Source organism: Gambusia affinis, linkage group LG15 (assembly GCF_019740435.1).
Source record: "Gambusia affinis linkage group LG15, SWU_Gaff_1.0, whole genome shotgun sequence".
NCBI lineage: Eukaryota > Metazoa > Chordata > Actinopteri > Cyprinodontiformes > Poeciliidae > Gambusia > Gambusia affinis.
The window spans coordinates 2,832,995-2,859,400 of NC_057882.1; the positions used below are offsets into that span (position 1 = coordinate 2,832,995).

A 26,406-nucleotide genomic window follows, 5' to 3' on the forward strand; every position below is an offset into this window, starting at 1 on the left:
GAACAAAAGAGTAATGGGAAAACCTTTTGAGTTCACTGTGAACTCAATGGATGTTTTCTAGGATTCAATGTAGTCATTTGTATGACAGCTGAATCTTGGACCAAACTCATCAATACTCACTAAACACAGCAGCAAGTCTATAACAACATCTGAAAAAGAAAGCCAACATGGTCCAATGGGCCACTTCAAAATAATTCAAATGCTGCAGTGACACTTCAAGAGTTGTTCAGGAAGTAACACCCAAACTGGAATAGTGATTTAAGAGTAATACATAAACCCCTCCAGATTATTCATTGAATGCAATTTAGAATTCCTGAGAATGCCAAAAATATTACACAATCTTTAACAAAGAACTATGCTGCTACCCTTCTTTTCAAATTTATTAGTGAACTTTTGTCTCCACCTTGTGATGTACAAGAGAATTGCATTCTGATTTAGTCCAGAATAAATACTGTTCAGTTCAGTAGCCGTATTGCGGCTGGAATAATAGAAAGTAATTCACAAAACGTGTTTAATTAAGTCCACTTTTTTAAAAATAATAATAAATAATAATAATCAAGACTTGTAATACTAACTATGATATAATGAGGCAAAACTTGAAGAAACTCTATCTATCTATCTATCTATCTATCTATCTATCTATCTATCTATCTATCTATCTATCTATCTATCTATCTATCTATCTATCTATCTATCATATTGAAGCTTGAATAATAACTTAACTGTGAAATTTACCTACCATAAATATTTAATTTCCTATGTGTGCTGCTGCGTAATTAAAAGGCCATCTGATCTAACTGTTTACAACGCCACATTCATCGCCTTTTCATAGTAGAAAACGGTTGAAAACTGATGCTTGCTACAGCAAATAAAAATATAGGTCTTGTAAATTAAGCCCGCCTTCAGGAAAAAGTTGGCCAATCACCGTCCAGGGCAAGAACTTCCGCCACACGGACGGAGCATGTTCCATTGTACCGAGCAGTTCTAAGAGTGTCGCAGTTTTGGAGGTGACAACTGTTAGATTTCCGTTAAAGTTGCTTTGATTGTGGTAACCAGCTGTCGCTACTTAGTGAAGAAATCAGATGAGGGCGTTGACGACAGAGTAACGGGCGACTGCAGGGACAGAGTGCGGTGGTTCTCACCGAAGGAATTCCATCCAGCCTCAGCGGCGGCTCTTCCACCTTCTTCCGCCGGTTAGCACCGTAGCTAATCAGCGCTAGCCACGATTTGTTTCAACTCCCGTGAATCCGATGTGTGGAATGTTTTTAACCCGGAGGCATCTCAGTTCGAGTCGGTCAGAAACACAGACGACGAAGGCTGTTAGCTCCGGGATTAGCCGCTAAGCCGAGTTAGCTACTTGGCTAGCCAACTGTCGAGTCGCCTTGTATAGAAACAAACATAAAAAAACAGCACAACGTATAGTCGGATACAAACGTTGTTCTGGTTAATATTTATTGCTTGGACTTGAATTTTACCGCAACCGCGCAGAATGAATGGGTTCAGCACAGAAGAGGACAGCCACGACGGCCCGCCGGCTCCTCCGTTTTACGGCCAGAGCTGCTGTCTGATCGAGGACGGGGAGCGCTGCGGCCGCTCGGCTGGGAACGCCTCCTTCAGCAAGAGAATTCAGAAGAGCATATCGCAGAAGAAGCTGAAACTGGACATCGACAAGAGTGTAAGATCACTTTTTTTGTGAATGTTTACTGAAATTTCCGTTAAAAAAGTTTGGGTCTCGAACTCCTCAGCTGTTGTCGATCTGCTGGTGTTTACCGAGTCCCGCATGTTGACTGCGACTTTAACCGTCAGGCGTTATGTAGGTCAGCGCTGTCGGCCCGCTTCATCTCCCAGCCGTCTCACTTTTTTCTAACACACCCACTATGCTCTGTTTGTTGTTTAATCTCATTTTTGTAGTTCATTAGTTTTTCTAAAGCTACCAGGGCCAAATTTTGTCCTTTTTCGAACACTACCGGGGAATTTGTTAAAGGAAATTTTTAGTGATGCTGAACAACTAATGAATCAAGTTGGATCACAACTGCTAAAGACAGTTGCTATATAGGGTAAAACAATAGCTCTTATCATGTTCAAAGCAGAAAACTGTTCACTTCTAGGAAACGTTCAACACGTTTAATGACACAATAAAACACGATGTTGGTACTACAAAACACAAACATGAGTAACTTTGAAAACAACCAGCTTTTTAACTTGGAAATTTTACCCTTCCACTCAAGGGCGTAAATCCTATCTCATTATTGGGGAGAAATAAACAGGAAAATTGCTTAGATACGAGTTTTGTTCAGTCTGACTGATCTAATCTCTGCTACACCTATACAAAAGTTTTAATGAGTAACTCCTCTTAATAAAATTCCTCATAAGCATTGATTTATTGAAAAGGCTCCCTATACAAGTTATGGGCTATTTAAATTATAACTTGTGAAGTTGCTTTATGTTTAAACCTTTTTTAGTTTTGGTATGTCCTGGGTAGTTGAGAACTAACAGATAGATGGAAAAGAATATCTGGGGAATATCATAATTTAAAGGTAACACTTAAAGCACGAGAGTTTATATAGAAACATATTCAGATTTTATTTTGTGGTTTTAAAGGCTCTATGTTGAAGACGGTGAGAAATAAAGGCATAACTTTTTGTCAATTTCTATCTGTTCTCTCTTCTGTTCTCGGCTCCCACACAGAGCTGGGTTCACTTGCTCAGCCTCTCCCTCCCGTTTCAAACTCTTATTATTTAATTAAAAGTTAAAGAGTTAAATATGAAAGAGATGTTTGATAGCTTTAACAAAAAAGCTTAAGTCTATGAAAGCAGTGTAGCAGTTTTGCTATTAAGGGAACTTATGATTCAGTCAAAGTAATGAAATAACAAACTGCTGTCTGATTTTTCTTCCCACTAGCAGTGAAAGTAAATAAAATGTTTTCATGTCTTTTGCTGTAAGAATTTATTTACTGGAGGGGTTTTTATTTGTGATGCAGAGCCACAGCTAACAGTTAGCTCCTCACTTCAGCAGCTCTAACTGTTGCTCCTCCTACACTTTGGACTGAACCATTCTACTAATAATGGTAGGGAGGACCTTAAAATTTGTATTTATTTTTTTCTGAGATAAATGGCAGACTTATTTTATTTCTTGTTTCTTTTGCCTTTTCATATTGATGTTATTTAAATGCAAATGTTTCTTGAGTGATTATTTTTTGGGGGCGGGGACAATTCTAGACTTTTCCAAGATTGGAGGTCCAGACCCCCCTGAACCCCCTGGGATTTACGCCTATGCTTCCACTAGGCGGGTGGGACATGGGATGGGATTCTTACAAAATGCTAACCTTCAACTAAAACACCTTACGCCTTACTTTCACACTCACTGTATTTTCACAAACACTAGTGTAATATTGTTAGTTTTATTTACTGATCAGGAAGAGCAATTCCTGAAATATTCAATCTAAATATTTCATCTGGATTTTTAAACAGAGTAATAAGTTGATATAAGTGAGTTAATTAGGTGTTTTATTTGCTAGGATATTTTCCGGCTGTCAGCTATACATCAGGTGTCAACCCATTGTTTTAAAACAGTGTTAGCCTAATATAAGAGTAATATTTTTTTGTAAATAAAAGTATTATCAAAAGGCTGAAAAATTGACTTTTTCTGGAACTTCAGTGTTCTCAAAATCACGACTTTTTAAAATCTTTGCTATATGAGGCCATAATCGTGGCAGACGGATGCTTTTGTTTCCAGTGGTTGACCTGGAGTTGTTTTCCTACCTTCCAGGTGCGGCATCTCTACATCTGTGACTTTCACAAGAACTTCATCCAGAGCGTCCGCAACAAGAGAAAGAGGAAGACGAGTGATGATGGAGGGGAATCCCCAGACCACGATGTGGAAGTGCCTGAGGTAAGCATCATGTTAAAGCGGACTGCTGCAACTAGTCAACGCTCTCGCACCAGCTGACGTGTGTAAATGTTGCTTTAAAAGTAAACTAGTTAATATTCTAAGATTTGATTCCATGCATATCTGTGTGGCACCAGGTAGTTTCCATTATGCATGTGATCTGAAGCAATGGCAACATTCAGATGCTGTGAATAACAGTTTGTTTATTGTTCAGTCCTTTAAAAATAAACTCTAGTTTCAGAGAGAGAAACTGCAGAATTTAAGTCCACAAATCACAAGGAAAACCTGCTCAATAAGTTGCAATAACAAAATATTTTTAAGTCAAAGAAGATTATAATATATACTCACCCACAAAATAAATACACCTTTTATTTCTAGAATTTTCCTTGAAAATTCAGGCTAAAGCCAGATTGTGTGTGATGCTCAGGGAAACTCCAAAAAAACAAAAGAGCTCCAGCCCAGAAACTACACGCCTCAGCATGCAAAAGTTCAAAACGTGACAGGAAAAGGTTGAACAAGAATGACTTGTTTGGAAGAGATGAAGGAGAGCCAGCAAGATGTAAATTTGCAGAGTTTTATGTGACACATTTCTTTGGACAGAAGAAACCAGCGTAGAGATGATCAGTATCAATTCACAGCATCATGTCAGGTGGCAACCAAACATTCAAACCACAAGGTGGTGGAAGGGTGATGATTCCAGTTTGTTCCACAGCTGCACGACCAAAACACCTGAAGTCCTGGGGATTTTCTTCACACAGTTTTCCTACATGTTTTTTATTATAAAACCAATTGTTCACTTCCTCAAAGTTGCCGTTGGTCAAAGAACAGATCAGAAGACCGTCTTCTGCCTCTTGACGTAAAACGTTCTCTTCACTGTGTTGGTGTGTTCAGGTGGATCTGTTCCAGCTGCAGGTGAACACGCTGAGACGCTACAAGCGACACTACAAGCTGCAGACCAGACCTGGTCTCAACAAGGCCCAGCTGGCAGAGGTAAACACACTCACTCACACACCCACACACACACACACAGCATTCTATCAATAGCAAGTTACACAGTACAGTGTATTCAATTGCAAACTCTTTTACAGACTGGTCGGATCTTTCAGTTTGTCTTAAATGTGTCTTGTTATTGTGTTTTTGAGTTTCGTCATGTATGATAAAAGTTTCATCTTGCTGTTGATTTTTTTTTTTTTTTTAAATAGTCTGCTGTGCTCAAACTCAGTTGGAACTGCATTAACACTTCCAACTACTTTACATAAATTTTCCGCTGGGTTCAGAAGCTTGGTGTCAGTTTCACTTTGTTATTAGAAAACAGGCCTTCATTTATTCTGGACAGGTGAACCATTTGTAGTAATTTCTCACATAATTCAGCAGGGGGTGCTCTATATGTTTCTTTGACCTATCCTGTCGTCTGTTAGTGATGTGGAAATTCACACTTTCCTAAAACGATTTCTTAATATACCGTAGACAATTAAAAACCAGCAGTTTTATTAACAGGGTGTCGATATTTACGAGATGGGTATAAAATGTGTTTGAAATATTTGGAGCCAAATGGTCATGTTCTCAATTCTGCACGTCATTTTAGTCGCACCCAAATGAGGTTCTCACACAGTTGCGTTCAGTTTATGGGAGACCAAAAAAAAAACAAACATGCATTGAACATTTTTTTTACCCCAACAGTCTAGCAACACTTTTGTAACTTGAAATATTTCATGAGGTTTTATTTCTTAGTAAAGAGTTTAGAACTGTTGTTGTCATTTAATGTTTGAGCATAGATATAGACCAAACAATTTGCTGGGTCCAGAAGAAGTCTCCAAAACTGCTTAGAACTGTAATAATAAAGTCAAATAAGGTCTCTTTGCTTTGCATCATTAGCAGAAATTTAATAAGGCAAAGGAGAGGATTAAGTATTTACCAGAACATATAAATTCATAATTTATTGTGAAAAATCTCTTAAGGTAAAATCTCTTACCGTGATAAAATTTTTTACTTATCTTTTTCATGATAAATACACTATTGATGTTAAAAATAAAAAATAAAACTGACAGTATGATCACAAATGTTCTTACTATTTTCTCCACATTGGTTCCATTAGCATACCAATAAAAAAAATACATTTTAAAATGTGATTAAATCCAGTTACTTTGCAGATGGTGATATAAATCACTTTTTTAAAGGGACAGTGTCATGTATTTTCCTGGCATATAGTCTCATTATATACCACAATCAAGTAACTGTCACCGTCACTTGTAATAAAAATGCTGTATATATCAAACATGGCATAAAAGAAATGTACTTTACAATTTAACGCCTTGAAATTGAGCCTCTGTCTCTTAAAAAAACTCCTCCTCTTTCCGCCTATAACAGCATAACAACCCCTCTGTTAACCATTTAACAATGATTTTACCAGCGTTGCAGTGAGAAGTAGCTGATGTAATGATCTCAGTAGATTCATAGTTCCACCTGGTGTTTGCTAGTCTGAAGGAAGTGAATGGGGGGGTTGAAGGACAGTACTGCTCTGAGAGGCAGAAGCTTGGAAACTGTTGCTCAGAGGAGGAGCTGCACCTCAGAGGTGGGGCTAGGTCCAGCCAGGCGTTTGCTCATCTGAATGGTTGCCACAGGAGTTTAGAGGATTTCTCAAACATTGATGAAAGAATCAAGGCAACACTCCAGGTAGGTTTGGTTGAGGAAATAACATAGCAAGATGTAAAACTACCTTAAAGAAAGTTGATTTTACATAATACTGGCCCTTTAAGTAAATGGTGTCTCAAAGAAGCTAATTTCAGATTAGGTTGATTTTCAAGACAATATTTGATGGTGGCACCATGAATGTTATGCTATGCAGTCACTGTCCTGCTAAACAGATTATTACCTAAAATGCATTTTTTTAAATCTTCGTGTTCTAAGTTTGTATGGCCCACCCCTGGTTGAGATGATGTGATTTGACCCAGCTTGTTATATTTCTCCATTAAAAGCCGACTCCAGGTCCAGCAGTGGTTTAGCTCAGGAACTTCACCTCGAATTACCACCTTTTTATTCATTTTTAGCCTCTTTTCTGTTTCCCTCTCAGACCGTGAGTCGTCACTTCAGGAATATACCTGTGAACGAGAAGGAGACGCTCACCTACTTCATCTACATGGTGAAGAGCAGCAAGAGCCGCCTGGACCAGAAGGCCGACGGAGGCAAACCGCTGGACTAAGCTTCCCTCTGCCGTTACCCCAGCAACAGCTCCACACCAAACCTGGACACCACTATCAGCAGCAGCTCCCCTTCCCACTGTCGGACCAGAACCTTTGCCGTCCTCTCAGGACGTTAAACAGAACTGGAGGAGACGTGGAGGAAGGAGGAGTTTGCTTTCTCGCCGTCACTGACCTCTCCATAAAGTCTGTGGAGAAGCAGGGCTCACTGCGGAGATTTACGTCGTAATACTGTAAAAAAACAAAACAAAAAAAACAATACAGCATCTGATCTGAAATAACTCAGCTGAATGAAATGTACAATATTGCTGCCTTAAGAGTTTAAAAAAAAGGAGAAATGAAAAACACTTTGTTGGTTATTATTTTTTTCTTTTTTAGCTGGTGAATAGACTGTTAACACATTCAGGAGGAGGAGGGGTTGAAACAAATGAAATGTTTGAAAAAGGACACAGTCCAGGCTCAGGTTCGCTTTCCAACTCAAATCTAATCACATCATCGGAAATAATGTGTAAAATGAAATTTAAAAACCTGAAACCAGTTCTGTTGGCCTGTTTTCAGGTGGAATGTGACTGGATGGTGAGGAATGGTGCAGCGCTTTGAGCCTCTTTTTCCTCAGTAGAACGTTGTTTTGTGGGTACACACTGATTTATTTCTGTTTGATTTTCTTTTTAGTTCTGCTTTTATTCTACGTGTTGTTTGAAGATGCCTGCATATTTAACAATGAACCGAAACCTCCACAGGGATAAAATTGGAAATCGAAGGGGTTTTTTTGGGGGGTTTTTTCTGCTTCAGAGCAGAAGGATAACAGGAAGATGTTATCCAACTTTTTCTCCCAGTTTGTAAGAATTTATTACTGAGAAATGTTACTTTATCAAACCTACTGAAATTCTTAAAGTCTTCACATTTCGTTTCAATCTGAAATAATAATGTGAAACGAGCCGTTTCCTTCTGATCTGGTTTGCTCTGCAGAAAGGGAAAGCAGGCCAGCTGAAGCCTTCGTATTCTTCAGAACCGTCGTCCTCCAGCTGTTCTTGTGGACTGAACTCACTTTAGGATTTCTGTTGCATTTTTTTTTTACTGTATTTTGTTTTCCAGTCTGTTTTTTTTTTTTTTTTTTTTTGCTTGTAGGTTTCTTAGTGTCATGTAGATAACATCCGTCTTTATTAACACACAGGTCATGCCTCATTATACTGACTGTTGTATTAGAAAGAAAAGAGAAGAAAACATATTTAAGTATGACTGCGTACTGCTCTTAATATTATTAATAAATGTATTGTACAGGCAAAAGAGATTTTAGGGATATTTTTCAGGAGAGTCTGAGGTTTTAGGAGATGGTTGTTCCACTCCTGTGGTTTTAAAAACTTAACAACTGAGATACCAAACAAAGAAAATGGCTGAACCTTCCTGCACCTATTGCTGCTCTCTAATGAAAGGCTTTTAGACTTTTATATCATTCTTTTAAAGAAAAATAAAATAAAACATGGCTTTGACAATTTTCAAATAATTTTCTGTCATGAAAAACACTAAATTACCTTGAGTGCTTGAAAATTACAGTTGAGAGGCGACAGCACCCACAGACTAAACTAATTACCTAACTAGTGTTACCTTTCATACCAGTTCATGTCCTATTTTGTGCCAATCAACAACTCATTTCTTGTCTGCGTACTTCACAGTTGCACATTTATGTTGTTTTTGTAAAACCTTATCCATTTTTAAAAGCACAGCTCATCAGAGTATCGGTGACATTCAGGATCCTTTGAGTCTCATATTGCGTCACATCGATGCGACCGTCGGCTCTTCAGATCCGATGATGCCTTCACCAAATGCGGCCGACTTTAGTTCGTTCTTTTCACTGAATTTGAGAGACGAGTCTGATGTGTCCTTAAACCGTCAAGTTTCATTGTGGGTGGAACAGGAGATCATAGTTCTTATAACGACAGCGGATGAAGCAGAAGACGGAGAATAGTTTTAAATATATTAAATGGCGGTACAGAAATTACAAGCAAGATTTTGAGCTCCATTTTTACCAGTTTGTGTTTAGCACTGTCTCGGTTGCTAGGCGATAGGACATTGAAAGAGGGGAGGCTGGGAAATCATAATGTAAAGGCTACGCCACTCAATTTCATAGTTTTTCTTTAGGTTTTTCTCTTTAGGGGTCGTCACAGTTCTTTTTCCCATGGTTTCTGAATTTGGACACATCTTTTATTAAACAGTGCTGTATATTATTTGTAGATCAGTTGCCCTGTATGACATGTGATCAAAACAAAATAGGTCTGAATAATATAAGCTTTATCCCTTACATTCAACTTTAACTTGATTATTAAAAATGACTCGTCTGCTTTTACAAAATGACCTAAAGGTCTGCAGGGAAAACTCAAATAAATACATTTAGAATCACATGAAGAAGTTTGTTTTTGTATTTGAGAAACTGTCAAGTTATGAAAATTGAAGTTTCAGATCCCATCAAAAGTTATCTCTAAACTTTGCAGTGAAACAGAAGTTTGAATTCAAACCCAACAACAATCAGTCAGATCAATAGAGTTCAATTTAATCCAAAAGAAAAGTGCAACTCCTGACAATGAGATTCACTTCAATGTGATCCCTTATCTTGAGAGAGCATGAGGTTTCAGAGATATAAACTTTCTGAGTCGTCTCGGTGTCTGGCAGAAGCACCTGGCTTGAGATGGGAAGTAGATGAATATCTTTTTGGCTTTAGAAAAAAAACTATCTCGTATTTTATTCAAAATAAGGCAGCAGAGAGAGTTTCCCAGAGCTGGTAGGATAGAGACTCTTCACAACCTCTTGGGGGAAAAAAAAGGAAGAAAGAAACGATCTGGAAAGTTTCAGAGACATAAAACCACCACCAGGGGTCCCTGTTGGTCCCTCTGAAATAAAAGGATTTCTTTTAGCTTTTCAGTGTTTGGACACTTTCTCGCTAAATACTTGAGTGTTTATTTTCTGTAAAATAAATACATAACTAAACCAGAACATCCAAAACGCTTTGAAATACTTTCAGTATTTCAATTATTTTAAAGTGCTTTCTGAGACAAACATCAGAGAGATATAAAAACCAAAAATAAATTGATCAAAGTGCAGAATAAATTGCCAGTGTGGCAGCTTTTTTGCAGTGGAGATTCCAGAAGAGAGAATTGCAACAAAAACATGCATTAAAAATAAAATGTTCGTTTTTGCATCTACTTAAGAAAATAAATGCTCGAATCATCGTGCGAGTTCTGGTCATAAACTTCAGTTTTCAGGCTTTGAAAAATAATTTCATAAGAGCTTTATGAGTCCACATAAATTATGTCGTTTTGTTAAAATAAAATCTGACGCTGAATATGAACAAAACCACTGGAATTCCAAATATAATGTCATGAAATAATCCATTTATTTATGGAACCAAATATACCTTCACATCTAACACACATTTCCATTAACATTGCGCACAATAATAAACATTTTATTCCACGTTTGTTTTTTGTTGTTGTATTTTTTTTTTTTTACTTTTATTTTTTTACATTGATCATTTTTACATGTCGGGAGTGAAAAGCTGCGTTACTGTCAGTGTCTCACTCTCGGTTGGTTTTTCTCCTCTACAGTGACATTTAAAGTAGTGAGGTAGATTCAATTCATTCAACAACAAGAGTCTGCAGAGTTTACACCGGCGGAGAGCGCTTGGTTATGACTGCGGATTCAGAGTCAAAATAAAGCTACAACGGGATGTTCTTTTAGTGCCGTACAGTCAAAGCGGAACTCAGTATTTAAATTAAATCCAGGTTAAATTAGAAATTAAATAATCCTGATCAGTAAGAAGTTGCTGCGAAGCCGCTCTCTGGTTGTGTAATTTACAGGTGCGAGAAAAGAAAAGCGACAGTAAAACGTTAAATCTCTTAAACGATGAAAACGGTTTGTGATTGGTTAAACATTTTAAACAGTAAAAATGACGAATCAGTGGGAGGTAAAAAAAAAGTCTCAAATGTACCGCATTTCTTACCTTGTTATTATTGCAATAATCAACAGACATAAAGAAAAGAAATCTTTGCGCACTTTTTGCTCTGAGGGACAAAAAACATGAGAGGCCAGAGAACACGGACACAGACGTTTCTGGCAACATCTGCTTTGAAGTGAAGACCTAAAGAGAAACAATTAAAAAGCAGAAATATCACAAATATCTCTATATTATTATTATTATTATTATTATTATTATTATTATTATTATTATTATTATTATTATTATTATTATTATTATTATTATTATTATTATTGTTGTTGTTATTGTGGGGTACACAATGAGCAGCGCATCTGCAGCTACTTCTGTCCGCGATGCCCTTTGATTTTCTCCCTTTTAGCGCATCACTGCGCATGCACAGCGGTGTGTGAGTGTGTGTGTGTGTATGTGTGTGTGTGTGTGTCTTTTCTGAGGGGGTCACTGGTTGAGCTCCAGGGCCCAGACCTGCTGCGGCCACCCGGTCCGGCCCTTCACCTTCTTTTCGCCTCCAAAAGTCTCCTGCAGGCCGTCGGTCTGTGGGGGCAAACACAGCGCCATCATCATCATCATCATCATCATCATCATCATCATCATCATCATCATCATCATCATCATCATCATCATCATCATCATCATCAACATCAGCAGCTCCAACTGCAGCAGCGGCTGACTCATTTTAGAGCAGGTCTTCCTCTGATCAATGTCATTTGGACTCTTCCAGCTCTCTGTGTGAATGTTTCAGTGACTTCCACTTCGTGCCGAATCCATGGGCCACGAAACCCATAAGCTTGAATTTTGAATATATGTCTGGACTCTGACCCCATTAGGGAAGAAGGGTGTAAGAAAATGGATGGATGTCTGGACTCTGCTCCCTGTTCAAGTATTTGCTAAATTCACCCTGAAAAATCGACGTCACTTTCTATTTAAATAACGTAAAAGACGTTCGTGGATGCGTAAAGTTATCGGAGTTTATCAAATGATCAAACCATTTTCTTAAATTTAGATAAAACTAAGTCAAATGACGCAGACATTTTTATAGGACGAATAATTATAAAATACACTGGACTCTAACCGAGGATAATTTTGTTTTTGGTATTGACAAGTTGAAAGATACCTAAATAAAAACGTCATTTAATCCCTTAATGTGGTTGAAAGATGGCTGGTGTTGATTAAATGAGCTAAACAGGTTTTACGTGCTTTGTTTTGGCTAAATCTGGATTCAACCAATCGGGTGGAAGCGCATTGACACGGCTAAAGATTATGGAGTTCTGAAAGTGCCACAATTGAATAAACCATTAACATCGACTGGCTTAGCTTTTCTTTAAAGTTTTAACTACAACACGTTGATTAATAGCATTTTTGAATTTGTTGTGCAATTGCAGAGTTATAATAACCAAAAATTAATTAATTAATTAATCAATTAATTAATTCATTCATAAAAGAATTACTTAAATGTGTTATCAGGTATATTTTAAAATGGCCAAACACAAATGTTATTTATTACGTTTGTAAGTAATTATGTCATTAATGGAAAAAGTGGGCGGAGCCAATAATGCTATGCAAATCATCATAATTGGCCTGAACTTTATATCTGAATATGTATATATATGGAGTTTGATGTGCACAAAGTTAATTATTTATATTCAGCTACAATATGAATAGGATTTCTAGGGTATGATAAATATTCCACAAATATGTATTAATTGTTCAATAGTGATTAAATACTCAGCTTAATTAAATCTTTGTAACAAATCCTGCTCAAATATTCTAGATTAGAATTTCACTGAGGATGTTGGTCCTTTAACAAGTCAACTGTATCTGTCGTGTGTTAATGTCAATAACATCTCAGAACAGAAAGATGCCAGGTTTATATGGGTTTTAACAAATAAATCTACTGAATAACAAAACTTAAGAGCCGTCATTGAGTTAGTGGTTGAGAAAGTTTATTTGCTGGAGCAAGAATTTAAGTTTAATGCAGCAGCACCAAAACCAAGTCTGAACCTGCTGGCTCTGAGAGAGCTGTTGCTATGAATGACATTCTAGTTTTGATCATCAGGTATGATGTTTGACAATTGTTTCAATAGAGATACTGAATATTTGTGAGAATGTAAGTATTTTAGTTCCTTTGAAGTAAGTAGATGTTTAAAATGAGTTGGCAAATGACCTGATCAATTCAAGGATTTTAATCAGTTATATTGACCGTCTGAATTATTGAGTTAAATCTACCAAAATAAAATTGATATAAACAGTGAGACCAAATTTAATGATTAAATTCAATTAGTTTTCATCAGTGTACTTCAGCTCTCTCCTGCTGTGTATTTGAAAGTTGCATATGTTCAGTTTTGTTTGCTGTTTTCCCGTTTAGAGTTGATGCAACTCATCCTGTTCTAAGAAGCTTTTCCTCATCCCAGTCCCGGTAATAATGTCATAGTCTGCTAATAATAGCAACTTCAAGCAATATCTAATCAGGTTATGTCAACATAGTTTGCAGCCATAACATGTATGTGTTATGTAAAATAAAGTAAAGCTTACAAGCTGTACAGCTTGTTTGTGTTTATTGAGGCGTTTAATTCAGCTGAAAGTGAATCAGTAGAAGTAGATGTTTATGTAGATGTTTATCTGATGTTGATCCAGCTCGTCACTTTTAGGAATTTGTTTAAAATAATCCCTAAAATGTTACTGATGGAATCGAACAATGATATTAAGTTTTTTTGTTGTTTTTTTTTTGTTGGTATGGTTACTTATATGTGGCAAAAAAAAAAAAAACTTTGACAGGTTTAAAATACACTGTACATATGTTGTTCTCTTAAATTTTAAGCATTAAAATATAGCTTTTGAAATGATTTCCTAACGTTTTTAATTTAGATGAACTTTATTCAGTGTGTCATACTTTACTTATGTTATTCGGAATTTTTGTGCGTAATTTCTAACAGTTAAAATCACAAACAAAAAAATATTTGAACGCAAAAAATGCTTCGTATTTCAGGAGATTTTCCAGTTTAGTCAGAGCGCTCTGTAAACATTTCCAGGCCTACAGATGTTTTCACTCTGACTCAGACTTACAGGCTGCGTAAATAAGTCACCGAATTACAGCGGAAAAAATGCTTCGGATTGGGAATAATTTCCAAACTCATGACAATCCAGGAGGCTCCAGCAAACATAACTCACCAACTCTCGTTTCCTTTTCAAATCCCGTGTTTCAAATTTCTTAATCTCGGCCTTAAAGCCCTCCGTCTCGCCGGAGTCTTTGGCCAGCACGTCCATCAGATACGCGATGTAACTGGTCGCCAGACGAAGAGTTTTGATTTTGGACAGTTTGGTGTCTGCGGGAACGTTGGGAATACACTCCCGGAGCTCCGCGAAAGCCGTGTTGATGCTCTCCGTTCTGCGGCGCTCCTTCTTCGGCCCGGACGCTCTCCTCTTCCCCATCCCCGGCTGGAGCCCCTCGAGCCGGCCGTCGTGCGCAGCTCCATGCGCGCCCAGCTCCGCGGACGGCGTGTAGGGCGCCTGGATCTGGAAGTCCGCGGGCACCTCCCCGTGGTTCACCACCCAGCTCTGGAAGTACGGCGCGTCCTGGTGGCACCGCTGGACGAACGGGAAAGGTTCGTGCATCAGGTGGTGGTGGTGGTGGTGATGCTGGTAGCCCCCGATGAGGTTCATGCTGTGCCGGGAAGAAAATGCGCTCGTTCGCCTCCCCCCCTAAACCGTCTCTGCTCGGGGATCACCAGCGAGCAGAACTCATTCGAAACTTCGTCGAGGACTCTCCTACGTTCATTTACAAGCTTAAAACAACAGAGACTCGATTTATTTCACATGGTCCAAGATTCTTTAAAAGCTCAGCCTTAAAAAGTATTCCAGGGATGAAACGTCAGCGATGCGCCGCCGTCCACATGAAACCTCTTTTCCCGAAGAGGACGCAGTGACCTGCAGGAGAAATTTGACCCAGCTGAAGGTGTGAGGCCCCAGGTTTATATGAGCTGGATGTGAGCGTGAGAAAGAGGCAACCAATGGAGGAAATGGGAGGAGAGTTTGGAGAGAACATGGTGCCAGAATATCACGGCACCAGAACGCAGGGACTAAAACATCTGCCTCACTGGCATCAGGTTTACATGGACAGGCATAAGTTTGATTCCTTTGCTTTTTGTTTTTGTCCGTTTTAATTCGGAGAGTTTTGTGATTCATTTTCCGAGCCATCCACATGGCTTGTAGATGGGCGCTAAAGGATGACGGAGTTCTTTTTGTTTTCTTTCTTTTTTAAATTTTTCTCTCTTTTCATACGTAACAGATGTTTTCTCAAAATACTAAGTTCTTAGAACAATTTCTTCTTACATGTTATTAGCACAATGATTAATATTGGCATGTTTCTTTCAATGTAAGAATTTCTTGCATGGAGCTGATATTTCCGATATGAAGCAGCTTTAGTTTGACTTTGAAAACACGCAATCATTTTATGACAATAAGCGGTTTATTTATTTGATTTGTATATTAATTTATACATTTATTATTATTTTTTATTTCTATATTAATTTATATATTAATTTATTTATTTCCATTCATTTCTTCACTTATTTTACCCAAGTATTTTAAAATACTTTCTCATTTAAAACGAACTTTGCTGCGCATGTTTTAAAATATCAACGTCTTTGGAGTCCATTATACATGTATTCTTAAAAAAGTAAAAAAAAAAAAAAATCTTAAAATTTATGTTTCACATTATAACGCACGTGCTCATTTTAATGTACTTCAAAAATAAATTTCATATTTTTTCTGTTTGTTTTTAGACCATGTTTCATACATTCATTTCCTTGTTTCACTACTTTCAGTAAAAGTGGAAACAGTTTAAAAGGCCACATAACGATCTTTTTTTTTAATCGAAATTCCTGATTGATCAGTATTTTCCATGTTAAAAAACCCGCTTTCATTGTAGTCATAAAAAATTTTTGATTACAGCAGTGGTTATTATTTTTATTATTATTATTATTATTATTATTATTATTATTATTATTATTATTATTATTATTATTATTATTATTATTATTATTATTATTATTAATGCTATTTTTGAGCCTGACTCGGCCTGCGGCTTTATCTCGCCCCGGCTGCCCTCGCACCTTAAACACATCATCTTATCGCCATCGCCCCCAGAAAACATTATCCCATTACATTACGTGACCTTGACGCTATTTGGGAACCATTTACGGCGGCGTCTTATCTAAATACAGCCATAAATCAGGAGGTGTCACCCTGCTGCCGGGGCACAAGTAACTATTCCATAAAAGCTCTCCTGGCCTCTGCGCACTGTTTACAGCGCGCCCTGTTTGCGCATATTTTACCGTTCCAATAAATAATCCGCCCGTCCCCCTGTTGGAGAGGCCTGCACGGAGATCATCGCAGGTTTTTAATCTCTCAAATGCCAAAAAGCTCGTCGTCTTCTTCTGTGTTTCTAACACCAAACCTGTAAACGTATGAGAACCAGAATCCGTTCAATTAGCCCAGATTGAGTTCACAGACAAGGAATTTGACTTCGGAATTCCCCAGAGCATACAGACTTTAGGAATGAATAAATATAATATAATATATATAAATATATATGAAGGAGAAAAATAGAGAATAAAAGATGCATAATTTCGAGTTTGCATAATTTCAGGTTTTTGGAGCCAAAGGCCTGAAGTAAAGCAGACCGGTTCAGTTCACTAATCTAATCAGAAACCATTAAAGCTGTTTTACAGTTGTTTGTATTTTTTTTCCTTATTTTTAATAAGAAAATGACTCAGAAGGAGATCTACATAAAAGAGGTTAAACATGCAGACAGAATACAATTTATTAAAATGGAAAGTAAACAAAAAAATATTCATTTATATATCTACAACTCACCTTAAAGAGTTTTTGCAACTTTTATTCAATGCAGTTTTCAAGTTTCCCTTTCTTTTTTGAAAGTTTAGCAACCCTGTTGTATACATTTCTGATTTTAAATTTAAAAAAAATTCTCATTAAATGCAGCTTGACAAAATAAAAAAGAACATGTGATCTCTTTTGTATTTATTTATTTTTTTAATTTGGTGCTTTTTGAGTCGCATAAACCAAAACCTCCTGTTGCATCCTGGGTACACCCCTGCATGACACACGTGCAGCCCATCTTCTCCTGACCGCTTTGCATGTTACCTTCGCTGTCAGTGTGAAGAAGCCCATGCAGCCCCCAGAAAGCAAATCTGACACTGTTGATTAAGACGTCCACTATGCAGGGATGAAATACAACCCTGCCTTTATGCACCCAGCCCCCTCTTCATCTCGCTGCATCACTTTCTCTCTTTCTTTTCCTGCCTAAATTCTTCCTCCCTCTCCATCTCTGACTAGAGCCTTTCCTCTGTCTTGTTTTCTTCCCGTTTTCTGGCTATCAGTGCAGGTGCTGAAAGACCTGGGCAGCTGGAATAGGCTCTTCATGCTTTCTATGCTTTCAGGCCCAACATGCACCACTCATCCCACGGCCTGCAGGCTGCTGCTCTGCCAGGGGAAACATCCAAAATAGGTCACAGAGAGCCATCTTGGCTCTGTTCTGGATTCTCCTCATAATTGTTTGTGTCATCGTGTGGATTTTTCAATAGACACTGCTTCTCCTCCTCTTCAGAGTGCTTACCCTTAAGTCCACATTTCCAAACAAATATTCTCCCTCTCTGATTCACGGTCGGCATGGAAAACGGTGCAACGCTCCCTGGGTCTCGACCGCGTATTGTGCCGCGGCTCTTTAATATGTCCAACTCTGTTGAGCGTCGAAGCAAACCAGCAGAGCTAATTAAAACTTCAATACTTCAGTTGGACATGTTGCCTTCCTTCTAGTTTTGGGGAATGTGGGCAGACTAGGGTTTGGGATGGCATGGCAGCTGAGGATCAACCACAAGGGTCTAGAGGTTTCAAGGGTTCCTCAAGGATCCAGAAGCTAATGGAAAAGGAAACAAGAGTGACTGGGAAACAACCACGTTCAAAGGATGCACAAAAAACATCATTTTTAAAATGCTCAAAGTGCTTCTTAAATTAAAGGCTGGCTGGTGAAAGCAACCTTTTAGACCTTCATATGACCACATCAGTGTTGAAAACTGTAAAGACACTACTGACATTAACCAAAACTCCCAAATTATATAAAATCAAAAAACAACAAGAATGAAAGGCCATTAACAAGAAGTAGATTACATACTAATATTTTAAAACACTATCATAGTTACTATCAAGTCAGTAACTATGGTAGTTACTGACATGATAGTAACTAGTTACTGCTACATTTATTGGTTGTGAAAATACTGTCTATGTCAAATATGACTAAAAATAGATTTGACTTTGTAACTTAAAAACACTTTAAAAACTCCTGCTCTTTCTGAAACTCGGCCTTCAGGAACTCATCACAACATGGCTCCTCTATGAACCCTTTAACAACGTTGCACTGAGAAGTAACTCATAATGAGCTCAGCAGATAAGCAGTTCCACCAGGTGTTTGCTAACTGCTGCTGGCTAGTCTGAAGGAGCTGAGTGGGGGAGCTGTGGTAGAGGGGTACTCTGTGAGGTGGAAACTCAGAAGCTTGGAAACTATTGCAAAGCACAGCTGAATGGTTGTCATGGGAGATGAAAGTATTTCTCAAACATGTATGAAAGAATCAAGGCAATGGTCCATGTATGTTTTTGAAGAGGGAGTAACATTATAACATGAGTGACTTTCAAACCTAAGAACACTGCCAACTGTCAAGCATGGAAGTGATAGTATCATGCTGTGGGTCTGGCTTGTTAGTTGTTGGGATGATCTTCTCGGAATTGAAAGTTTTTCATTTTTTTCTCTAAATGTGTTTTGGCCAAACACTTTTAGTTCCACCAGACCTGATCACACATCCTTGCATGCACTTGCAAACAGTAAATGCTTGTAAATGTATTTTGTCATCTCTGAGTGGCTTTTTGGCCCACAGCGTAGAATGACACTCGGATCATCCAGCATCTTCTCAGTATGGCTCCTTCAGGCATCTAGAAATCGTATCCAAGAGTGAACCAGAGTTGATGAAATCTACAGCTCACTTCCTGAAATCTTGACTGATTCCTTCAGATTATTTTTGCTATGATGTCAAAGAGTTCAGTTTCTTCCATAAGCATCAGTCCGGTGTGGTTTAGACAAAATCCACAATATCTTCAATAGAGTTCACCTGAATCTTATTTGTATTTATTATAGTTCTAAGCAAGTTTATGTACAGATTCATGTAGACAGAAATTACAGCTCTGATTCTGGGCTAGCAGATCCCCTAGTCACAGGAAATTCAGTCCAGGTCAGGATAATTCATGGACTCTGACCTGAACATTCAGAGCCACATAAAGACAGTTACAAAGTCAGCCTTCTATCACCTGGAGAACATTTCCAGGATTAAAGGACTAATGTCTCAGCCAGACCTAGAGAAACTCATCCATGCGTTTATCTTCAGTCGTATTGATTATTGTAACGGCGTCTTCACAGGTCTGTCCAACAAATCAATCAAACAGCTGCAGCTGATCCAGAATGCTGCTGCTCGCGTTCTCACTAAAACCAGGAAGATAGAGCACATAACACCAGTTTTAAAGTCTCTCCACTGGCTCCCTGTCGCTCAAAGAATAGACTTTAAAATACTGTTGTTAGTTTATAAATCACTGAATGGTTTAGCACCACAATACATTAAAGATCTGCTGCTGTTGTATCAACCTTCCAGACCTCTCAGGTCTTCTGGTTCTGGTCTGCATCCCCAGAACCAGAACCAAATGAGGAGAAGCGGCATTTAGCATCTATGCACCAAAAATCTGGAACAAACTTCCAGAAAACTGTAAAACAGCTGAAACACTGACTTCCTTTAAATCTCAACTAAAAACCCACTTGTTTAGAGTTGTATTTGAAACGTAATAAATTACAAATTTAATGATGAAACCTGACTTGATGTTGTGTTTTTGATGTTGATTCTATGTTGCATTGTGTTTTTGTGTCTGATTTGATGTAAAGCACTTTGAAATGCCTTGCTGCTGAAATGTGCTATACAAATAAAGTTTGATTTGATTTGATTTGATTCCCTAATATCAAAACTGATCAAACCCACCTCTGCACAGAAGTTTCCACTGAGCCTCTCTTCATAACCATGAGCTAAATATAAGACTGCTTTGTAGAAATGTTTCTCATTTAACATAAAAAAAGAGTTTTTCAGCCTCTTTCTTATGTCATACTGATGATGGTGATATTATGTAGTTAGATATTGCTCTTTACTTCTCACAGATGTGACACATGGGACACTGAGACTCTATTGCAGTGTGTAAACGTTTTACCCATCATTGTGTTTTATACTCTTCGGTTAACTGGCCTTCATTGTCCACTTTTCCAGATCTAACAATTGGTTTTCTACCTCTGTGCTTTGCTTCATTTGCCAACATCTATAATCTCCACTTCCAGATTTCTATTAGTGTTTCTACTTGGATGAATCTAAAACCTCAAGATTAAATCAGCTGAAGGGTTTTAAAATATTCTAACGATAACAGAGAAGGATAGCTGTTCTTGTTTTTATTGTTTTATTGATATTTTGTTATGTCAATCATTTTGTTATAATGTATTGTTATCTAGTGTGTTTTTGTTTGAAAGGAGACCTGATGTCTCAATGAGCACTTCCTATATATATAAAAAAAGAACAAATAAAAAGCAAACCAAACAGAACTGGTTGCATCATGCAGGTCCGGTGTCTCCTGTGCTGTCTGCTCATATCAGCTTCAGTCTGAAGAGTTGAGATAAAGTCCCTGCTGGAATCCTTCTCTGATCTGAATGAAGCTTTCGTGTAAGCCACTGAACTGAGTCATTCATACAAAAGTGAGACACACAAATACTTGTATATATGCCTTTTTTTAGTGACATTTTGGAATAAAAAGAATTGTTCAAATTGTTGGGTTGTTGTTGTTGTGGTAGATACGTAAAATTTTCTTCCCTGACTTTCTCCCCTTTTCTCCCCCTTGTGATGCTGCCCAAAAATTAAGTTTAAGCATTCCAATCCCTCAACAGGCGGAGAGGCTGGAAATGTCCCGATGTAGTTTGAAATGTTTCAAATTCTTATCTACATCCACTTCAAGTAATAATTTGCTCCACTTTATTCTTTCTAAAAGCTTCTGCACTGGGTCCCTTATATATCTTTTTGTTGCACGGTACGTCTTCTGCATATTTTGATAAATTATTACTAATATGAAGACAGTTTCAGAAAGTCTTAGTCCTTTTTTTTCCTTCTATCATTGATAAGTGATTGTCGTCTCCACACGCGTCTGTTCGCTGGTCGTTTGCGTTTCAGATCTCCAAAAACTCTCCTCTAAACTGGGGCAATTCTGCCCGTCCTCAGCCAATAAAGATAAGAGCAGGAAGGCTGGAATGTGGAGCAGGGAGGTGACAGTGATGAGCTGAAGGGACGCAAAGCTTTCTGAAATGGCTTCTTCTTTTTTTAAGTAAGATAATCTTTTAAACTTTGTAGTCAGCTCATAATTACTTTTTTCAAATGAATAAAATCCCTTGGATAAGTATTTATTGAAATGTAAAGCGGCCTTTGCAATAGACTAAAACAAAAGTAACTACTTCATAATGACTCCACAAAGCATCACTTTGTGGAACTAATATATTTTGCAACCACATTTGCATATCTAGAGACTGAAATCTCTACCAGTTCCTTAAGAAATTGTTTAAGCTCACTGAAAGTGGATTGATTTACATCACTGTGCCACTACCATGTTTTCAGGTGAAGATAGACCAAAAAGTTCAGTTTTAGTCCAATGTTCTGTCTTCAGAACAAATATTTTTACAGTGTGCCCTACATTACTGCTAATTGTAAGAATTTCTTCAGGCCACCCTTCCATAAAGTCCATATTTGTGGCTCACCAGGTTAATACGTGGCTACCACTTTAACCAAGGGTCTCTGCAGCTCCTCCAGAGCTGCCAAAGGACTCTTGGCAACTTTTCTTTTAACACTCTCCTTTTCTGGAGGGACGTTGAGGATCCACTGAACTTATGAGACTATTTTAAAACACGAGTACTCTGCTTTCATATGTTGCATTTTGTGTTGTTCCACAATCTAAAATACATCAAAGTAATGTGACGAAATATGATGAAGTTCATTATGTATGAATATTTTTGCAAGATAGTGCAGATTGTCATTTACAGTCTGAAGCTGCATTCTTCACTGAAAATGAAAAAAACAAACAAACATGAAGACATGAACAAGAATGACATTAGAAACTGTGAAATGAACTATTTAAGCTACTAACAGCTAATTGAAAAGACAACAATGAAGTGTAATTGAGCAGAATATTAGTAAATCTTTGTGCATTTAGCATATCAAAATTAAAATTAATAATTAGTTAATTAATAATTAGTTATTAATAATTAATTAATAAACAATTCATTTTTATTAATTAATAAACAATTCATTTTTATTAATTAATAAACATTACTAGAAAAAAATGATGCAGTTTCCCAAGATGAGTTTTCATAAAGTTGGCTATTTTTTCACTCCTTATCATATTCTAGAATATTACATTTCTGTTTCATACATAAATAGATATCAATACTACAATAATATGTCAGAAAAGTAATATAATCTTAGAATACAATATACAATGAAATATAAATCAGCATTGTGCAAAGTCGTCTTTGTACATGATTGCTATTTTTTTCCTTTACAAATCTTTATCCAAAACCTCTGAAATAAAAAGTGCTTTTTATCTTTTTACTTGATGACCCTCCTCTATGCCGGCAGACCACCGGCTGGATGGACTCTGTTGCTTTGACTGCAGTAGATTTAACAGAGAGGGGGCTGCTCTGTGTCAGGCGACCCCAAAGGGTTTCAGCAGGACTGACAGTCAAAACACAAGCAAAAAAGGTTTGACCCTGACAAATCCCGAGGTGGAGACGGGTTCAGGGACCCACTTTTCTGAAATCCAGCCGAGTCGCTCCAGTTTTTCAGTCAGACTGAAAATGAAACGTGATTTCTTGAGGTTGAAATTGTTTGTCTCAAGTAATTCATGCACCACGCAAGCCGAAGATCGGATTTCTTAATCATGTTTTGTCATTTTCCCCCTTTACATCGTATTTCAGGACTACTTCTTATTTCATAAAATCAACAAATTCACAAAAATTCGGAGGAAATAAATGCTTGACATATTGCGTAGGGTAACACTCTGGTTGTATTGGGGTCATTGTGCCTGTGAGTCTAATTGCCCCACAGGCTCCTAATGGTGAAGGCAGCTAGTTAAAGTCCCTGCTTGTCCATTCATACCCTCCGCCTCACTCGCCTGCTCATTAAAACAGCGAATAGGCCACAGATGTCGAGTCAGCCATTAGTTTCTACCTGGAAGGGGGCTTTGGGTGGGAGAGGTGACATTAAGGAAGTTAAACATCAGGCCAAGAGCTTCGTTTCCTCTGCTGAGGCCACCCAGGATAGAAATGTCTGGGTCTGACGTGAGGCTGAAGGTACTGCCAGCTGAAGGTTGAGAAACATTGTCTTCAAATAGGACGGTGTTTCTTTTTTTGTTTTTTTTTTGTTTTGTTTAGTTTTATGATCTGAAGATTCTGCTAGTTTTGTTTTTATAGTTAATGGAAAACAAGCAAATCATTCAAACCTGGTCCTTTTTGAAGACATTTACCTCTGCTCGACAAAAAGCTGGAAGATCGTTGAATTTTTAAGGTGTTAGGAATTCTTGGTAGGTTTGATGAGACCATATGTTAAGATCAGTGAAGAGAAGATGCTTTTCCACTCATTCATGCTATTATTTCAAGCCAAATCCACCTTTGACACAAATGACAAAAAGTTTAAGTCTCTGTAGAGTTTTAGCAAACAAATGCAAACTTTGTTTGCGTTTGTGGTGGTAGAACAGAAAAGGCTTTTTCATGTCTCCAAGGCAACCAGTTGTTAACGACGACCTTAAGATTCTGACTTTTCACCACTCTTCTGGAGCAGCTTTGGAGACAGTTTAATTACTGCTGCTGTATATATGAAAAGTTCATTTTTAGGGGGATAACAGACTCTTAACTGAAACTATTTTAAAAATTTGAGCAAATGTTATTGTTTTTCTTATTACTTTAGTTTTAGATTTTTGTCCTCTTATTCTTAGCTAAACTTCGTCTTTTTTTCACAGCTCTTTCAGGAAGATCTTGAATTTTAACCTCTGATCAAAGTTTGCTTTGGAACAACTTGTCCAAAAATTCCAGCTTGTGTAGTTTTCATATTCACAGACCTTCTTTGGAAAACACTGACTTCCTTCTACAATTTGTCTGCTAATGACCATTTAATTACTCATGTGCAATCTTGGTAATTTAGAGTTCAGTAAACACTAAGTCTACGAACACCAGGGTTTACCTTCTGTGATTAAAGATGGTGTCCATCTCCAGTATTCGTGGAACTTGTATTTTTGTGGAACCAATTCAGAGAACCCAGAAAAATCACATTCAGATTTGGATTTATGTAAGCAGATCATTTGGACCCCAAAACATAAAAAGAATCCCCTTCTTACTAAGCTTTAATTAATCCACTAAGTACGACTTTTTGAAGAATACGATTTATTTATGAATTGCAACACCATTTAATTTCCCTCTGGAATCAGCAAAGTATTTTTTAATTTAATTGAATTAAAAGAAAATGTAAAACCACATTTTCCTTACTCTATAAGTTATTGCCTCAGCTTAATTAGTTGCTGAATTCTTGAGTGTTTCCCTAGAAGAAAAGATATAAGATATAAAATCAACACAGATCTATAATAGGCCTAAACCTTCTATGTTTCTAGGCTAACAGCATATCTAATAAAACTGCTCTTTAAATGGGTATATACTGTTGTTATTTAACTGTAACTCTCCTCTGGTTCCAGTGCTGCTTGGACAGATTTCACTCGGTTTGCCTCCTATCTAGAAAGATCCTTAAATAGCCGCTAAGTTCTGAGTCCCAGCTAACATCAGACCTCATGATAGTGTCAGATCGCCTTGTGGAATGCAACGACAAGCTCTGACTCTCAGATTGGATGCTTATCACGTCAGCGTGAGCTCTGATTGGATGCTTATTAAAAAAAAGCTTGTTGTTGGGTGCCAGAATGACCTTTACAGTATCAGCCGTGGGAATGCCATGCAGGGACTGGACTTTCCCTAATGTTCTTTAACACCTTTAGGGTTAATCTCCAGACCCTTAAACAGAGCTTGTTTTGTGGCGTCATTAAGAATGTTTATGTCACTTTGATAGACTGTGAACGACTGATGTGTAGTCTGTACAGTTGGAGCTTCAAATATAGTTTTTATAATTCAGCAAATGTAGCTCCCAGAGCCTTCCACAAAACTTTCTTGATACTTTTAACCTTTGTTAGAACATTTTAGGCATTAAAATATAAATGAATGTTTGATTCCATGTGGCTAAAGCCTGAACAATCTGCAGTTACATTTGATGGAAGAAAATTAGCTCAATTTTCTGTCATTCCTACACTGAGGAGTTTTCAGTCTTATCATATCTGGAGTTCTGCAGCTATTTAACATTTAAACTGTTGTGTTGCAAAGCAGAGGAACTGTAAAGTTGCCAGATCCAGTGTTGTGCAACATCACCATCAATACAAAGTAGTTTTGAGTAAAGGTTTGAACTAAAACCATCCATCCATCCATCCATCCATCCATCCATCCATCCATCCATCCATCCATCCATCCATCCATCCATCCATCCATCCATCCATCACCCATCCATCCATCCATCCATCCATCCATCCATCCATCCATCCATCCATCCATCCATCCATCTATCACCCATCCATCCATCCATCCATCCATCCATCCATCCATCCATCCATCTATCACCCATCCATCTGTAACATAACCACTATGTTTGTTTTTCCTGAATAAATACGCTAAAAAGTAAACGTGTTAAACTGTTCTGTAGAACAGTTTCGGTGATTTAATTGTTAAAAAATCTTTCGAATTTCCACTGTTTGTAACTGATTTGGGTGGATCATGGAATTTTCAGGTGTGTGTGTGTAATTAGTGATTTTAAAAGGGGGCGGGGGCGACGGCGCGAGAGGCGCAACCGAAGAGGAAGACACTCGCCGGTAGATCTGGGCAGCGGGAGTTTTGATTCGTATAAACGTTTAGAACTTTTAAAAATCAAAGGAAAGACATTAAATAACGATCAAAAGTTCGCCCAGCGCCGCAGATCATATTTCAGGAACTGGATCGGAGTTTGCACCCAAGAAACGCCGCCCGGGGCAAGAAGACGCCGCCAGTGCGAGAGGACGCCACCGAAGGGATAGAAAGTCGTTCCCGGTGAGATCTGGACTTTACTTTTCTTTTTGGGGATT

At 37.8% G+C, this 26,406-nt stretch overlaps 2 protein-coding genes across 2 annotated transcripts; one reads left to right on the forward strand and one right to left on the reverse strand.

Annotated features, from left to right (window-relative positions):
* Positions 1-879: 879 nt before the first annotated feature.
* sap30l (sap30-like) lies at positions 880-7,432 on the forward strand. Its single transcript, XM_044139589.1, has 4 exons — positions 880-1,675; positions 3,769-3,891; positions 4,780-4,878; positions 6,959-7,432. Exons 1-4 carry the CDS (start codon positions 1,490-1,492, stop codon positions 7,085-7,087), a joined length of 537 nt encoding a protein of 178 aa, XP_043995524.1. The 5' UTR covers positions 880-1,489; the 3' UTR covers positions 7,088-7,432.
* A 3,019-nt stretch (positions 7,433-10,451) lies between these two features.
* On the reverse strand, positions 10,452-15,024 carry LOC122844300 (heart- and neural crest derivatives-expressed protein 1-like). The gene is made up of 2 exons (XM_044139588.1): positions 14,242-15,024; positions 10,452-11,607 (listed from the first exon to the last, which is right to left on the reverse strand). Exons 1-2 carry the CDS (start codon positions 14,731-14,733, stop codon positions 11,512-11,514), a joined length of 588 nt encoding a protein of 195 aa, XP_043995523.1. The 5' UTR covers positions 14,734-15,024; the 3' UTR covers positions 10,452-11,511.
* Between the last annotated feature and the right edge of the window lie 11,382 nt (positions 15,025-26,406).

What these genes read in the sequence shown, in the direction of transcription:
- sap30l (XM_044139589.1), top strand. Translation starts at nt 1,490, where the DNA reads ATGAATGGGTTCAGCACAGAAGAGGACAGCCACGACGGCCCGCCGGCT. An exon ending in AACTGGACATCGACAAGAGT is followed by an intron (nt 1,676 to 3,768) that starts GTAAGATCACTT and finishes CCTACCTTCCAG; the next exon opens with GTGCGGCATCTCTACATCTG. An exon ending in ACGATGTGGAAGTGCCTGAG is followed by an intron (nt 3,892 to 4,779) that starts GTAAGCATCATG and finishes TGGTGTGTTCAG; the next exon opens with GTGGATCTGTTCCAGCTGCA.
- LOC122844300 (XM_044139588.1), bottom strand. Translation starts at nt 14,733, where the DNA reads ATGAACCTCATCGGGGGCTACCAGCATCACCACCACCACCACCACCTG. An exon ending in TGAAAAGGAAACGAGAGTTG is followed by an intron (nt 11,608 to 14,241) that starts GTGAGTTATGTT and finishes TTGCCCCCACAG; the next exon opens with ACCGACGGCCTGCAGGAGAC.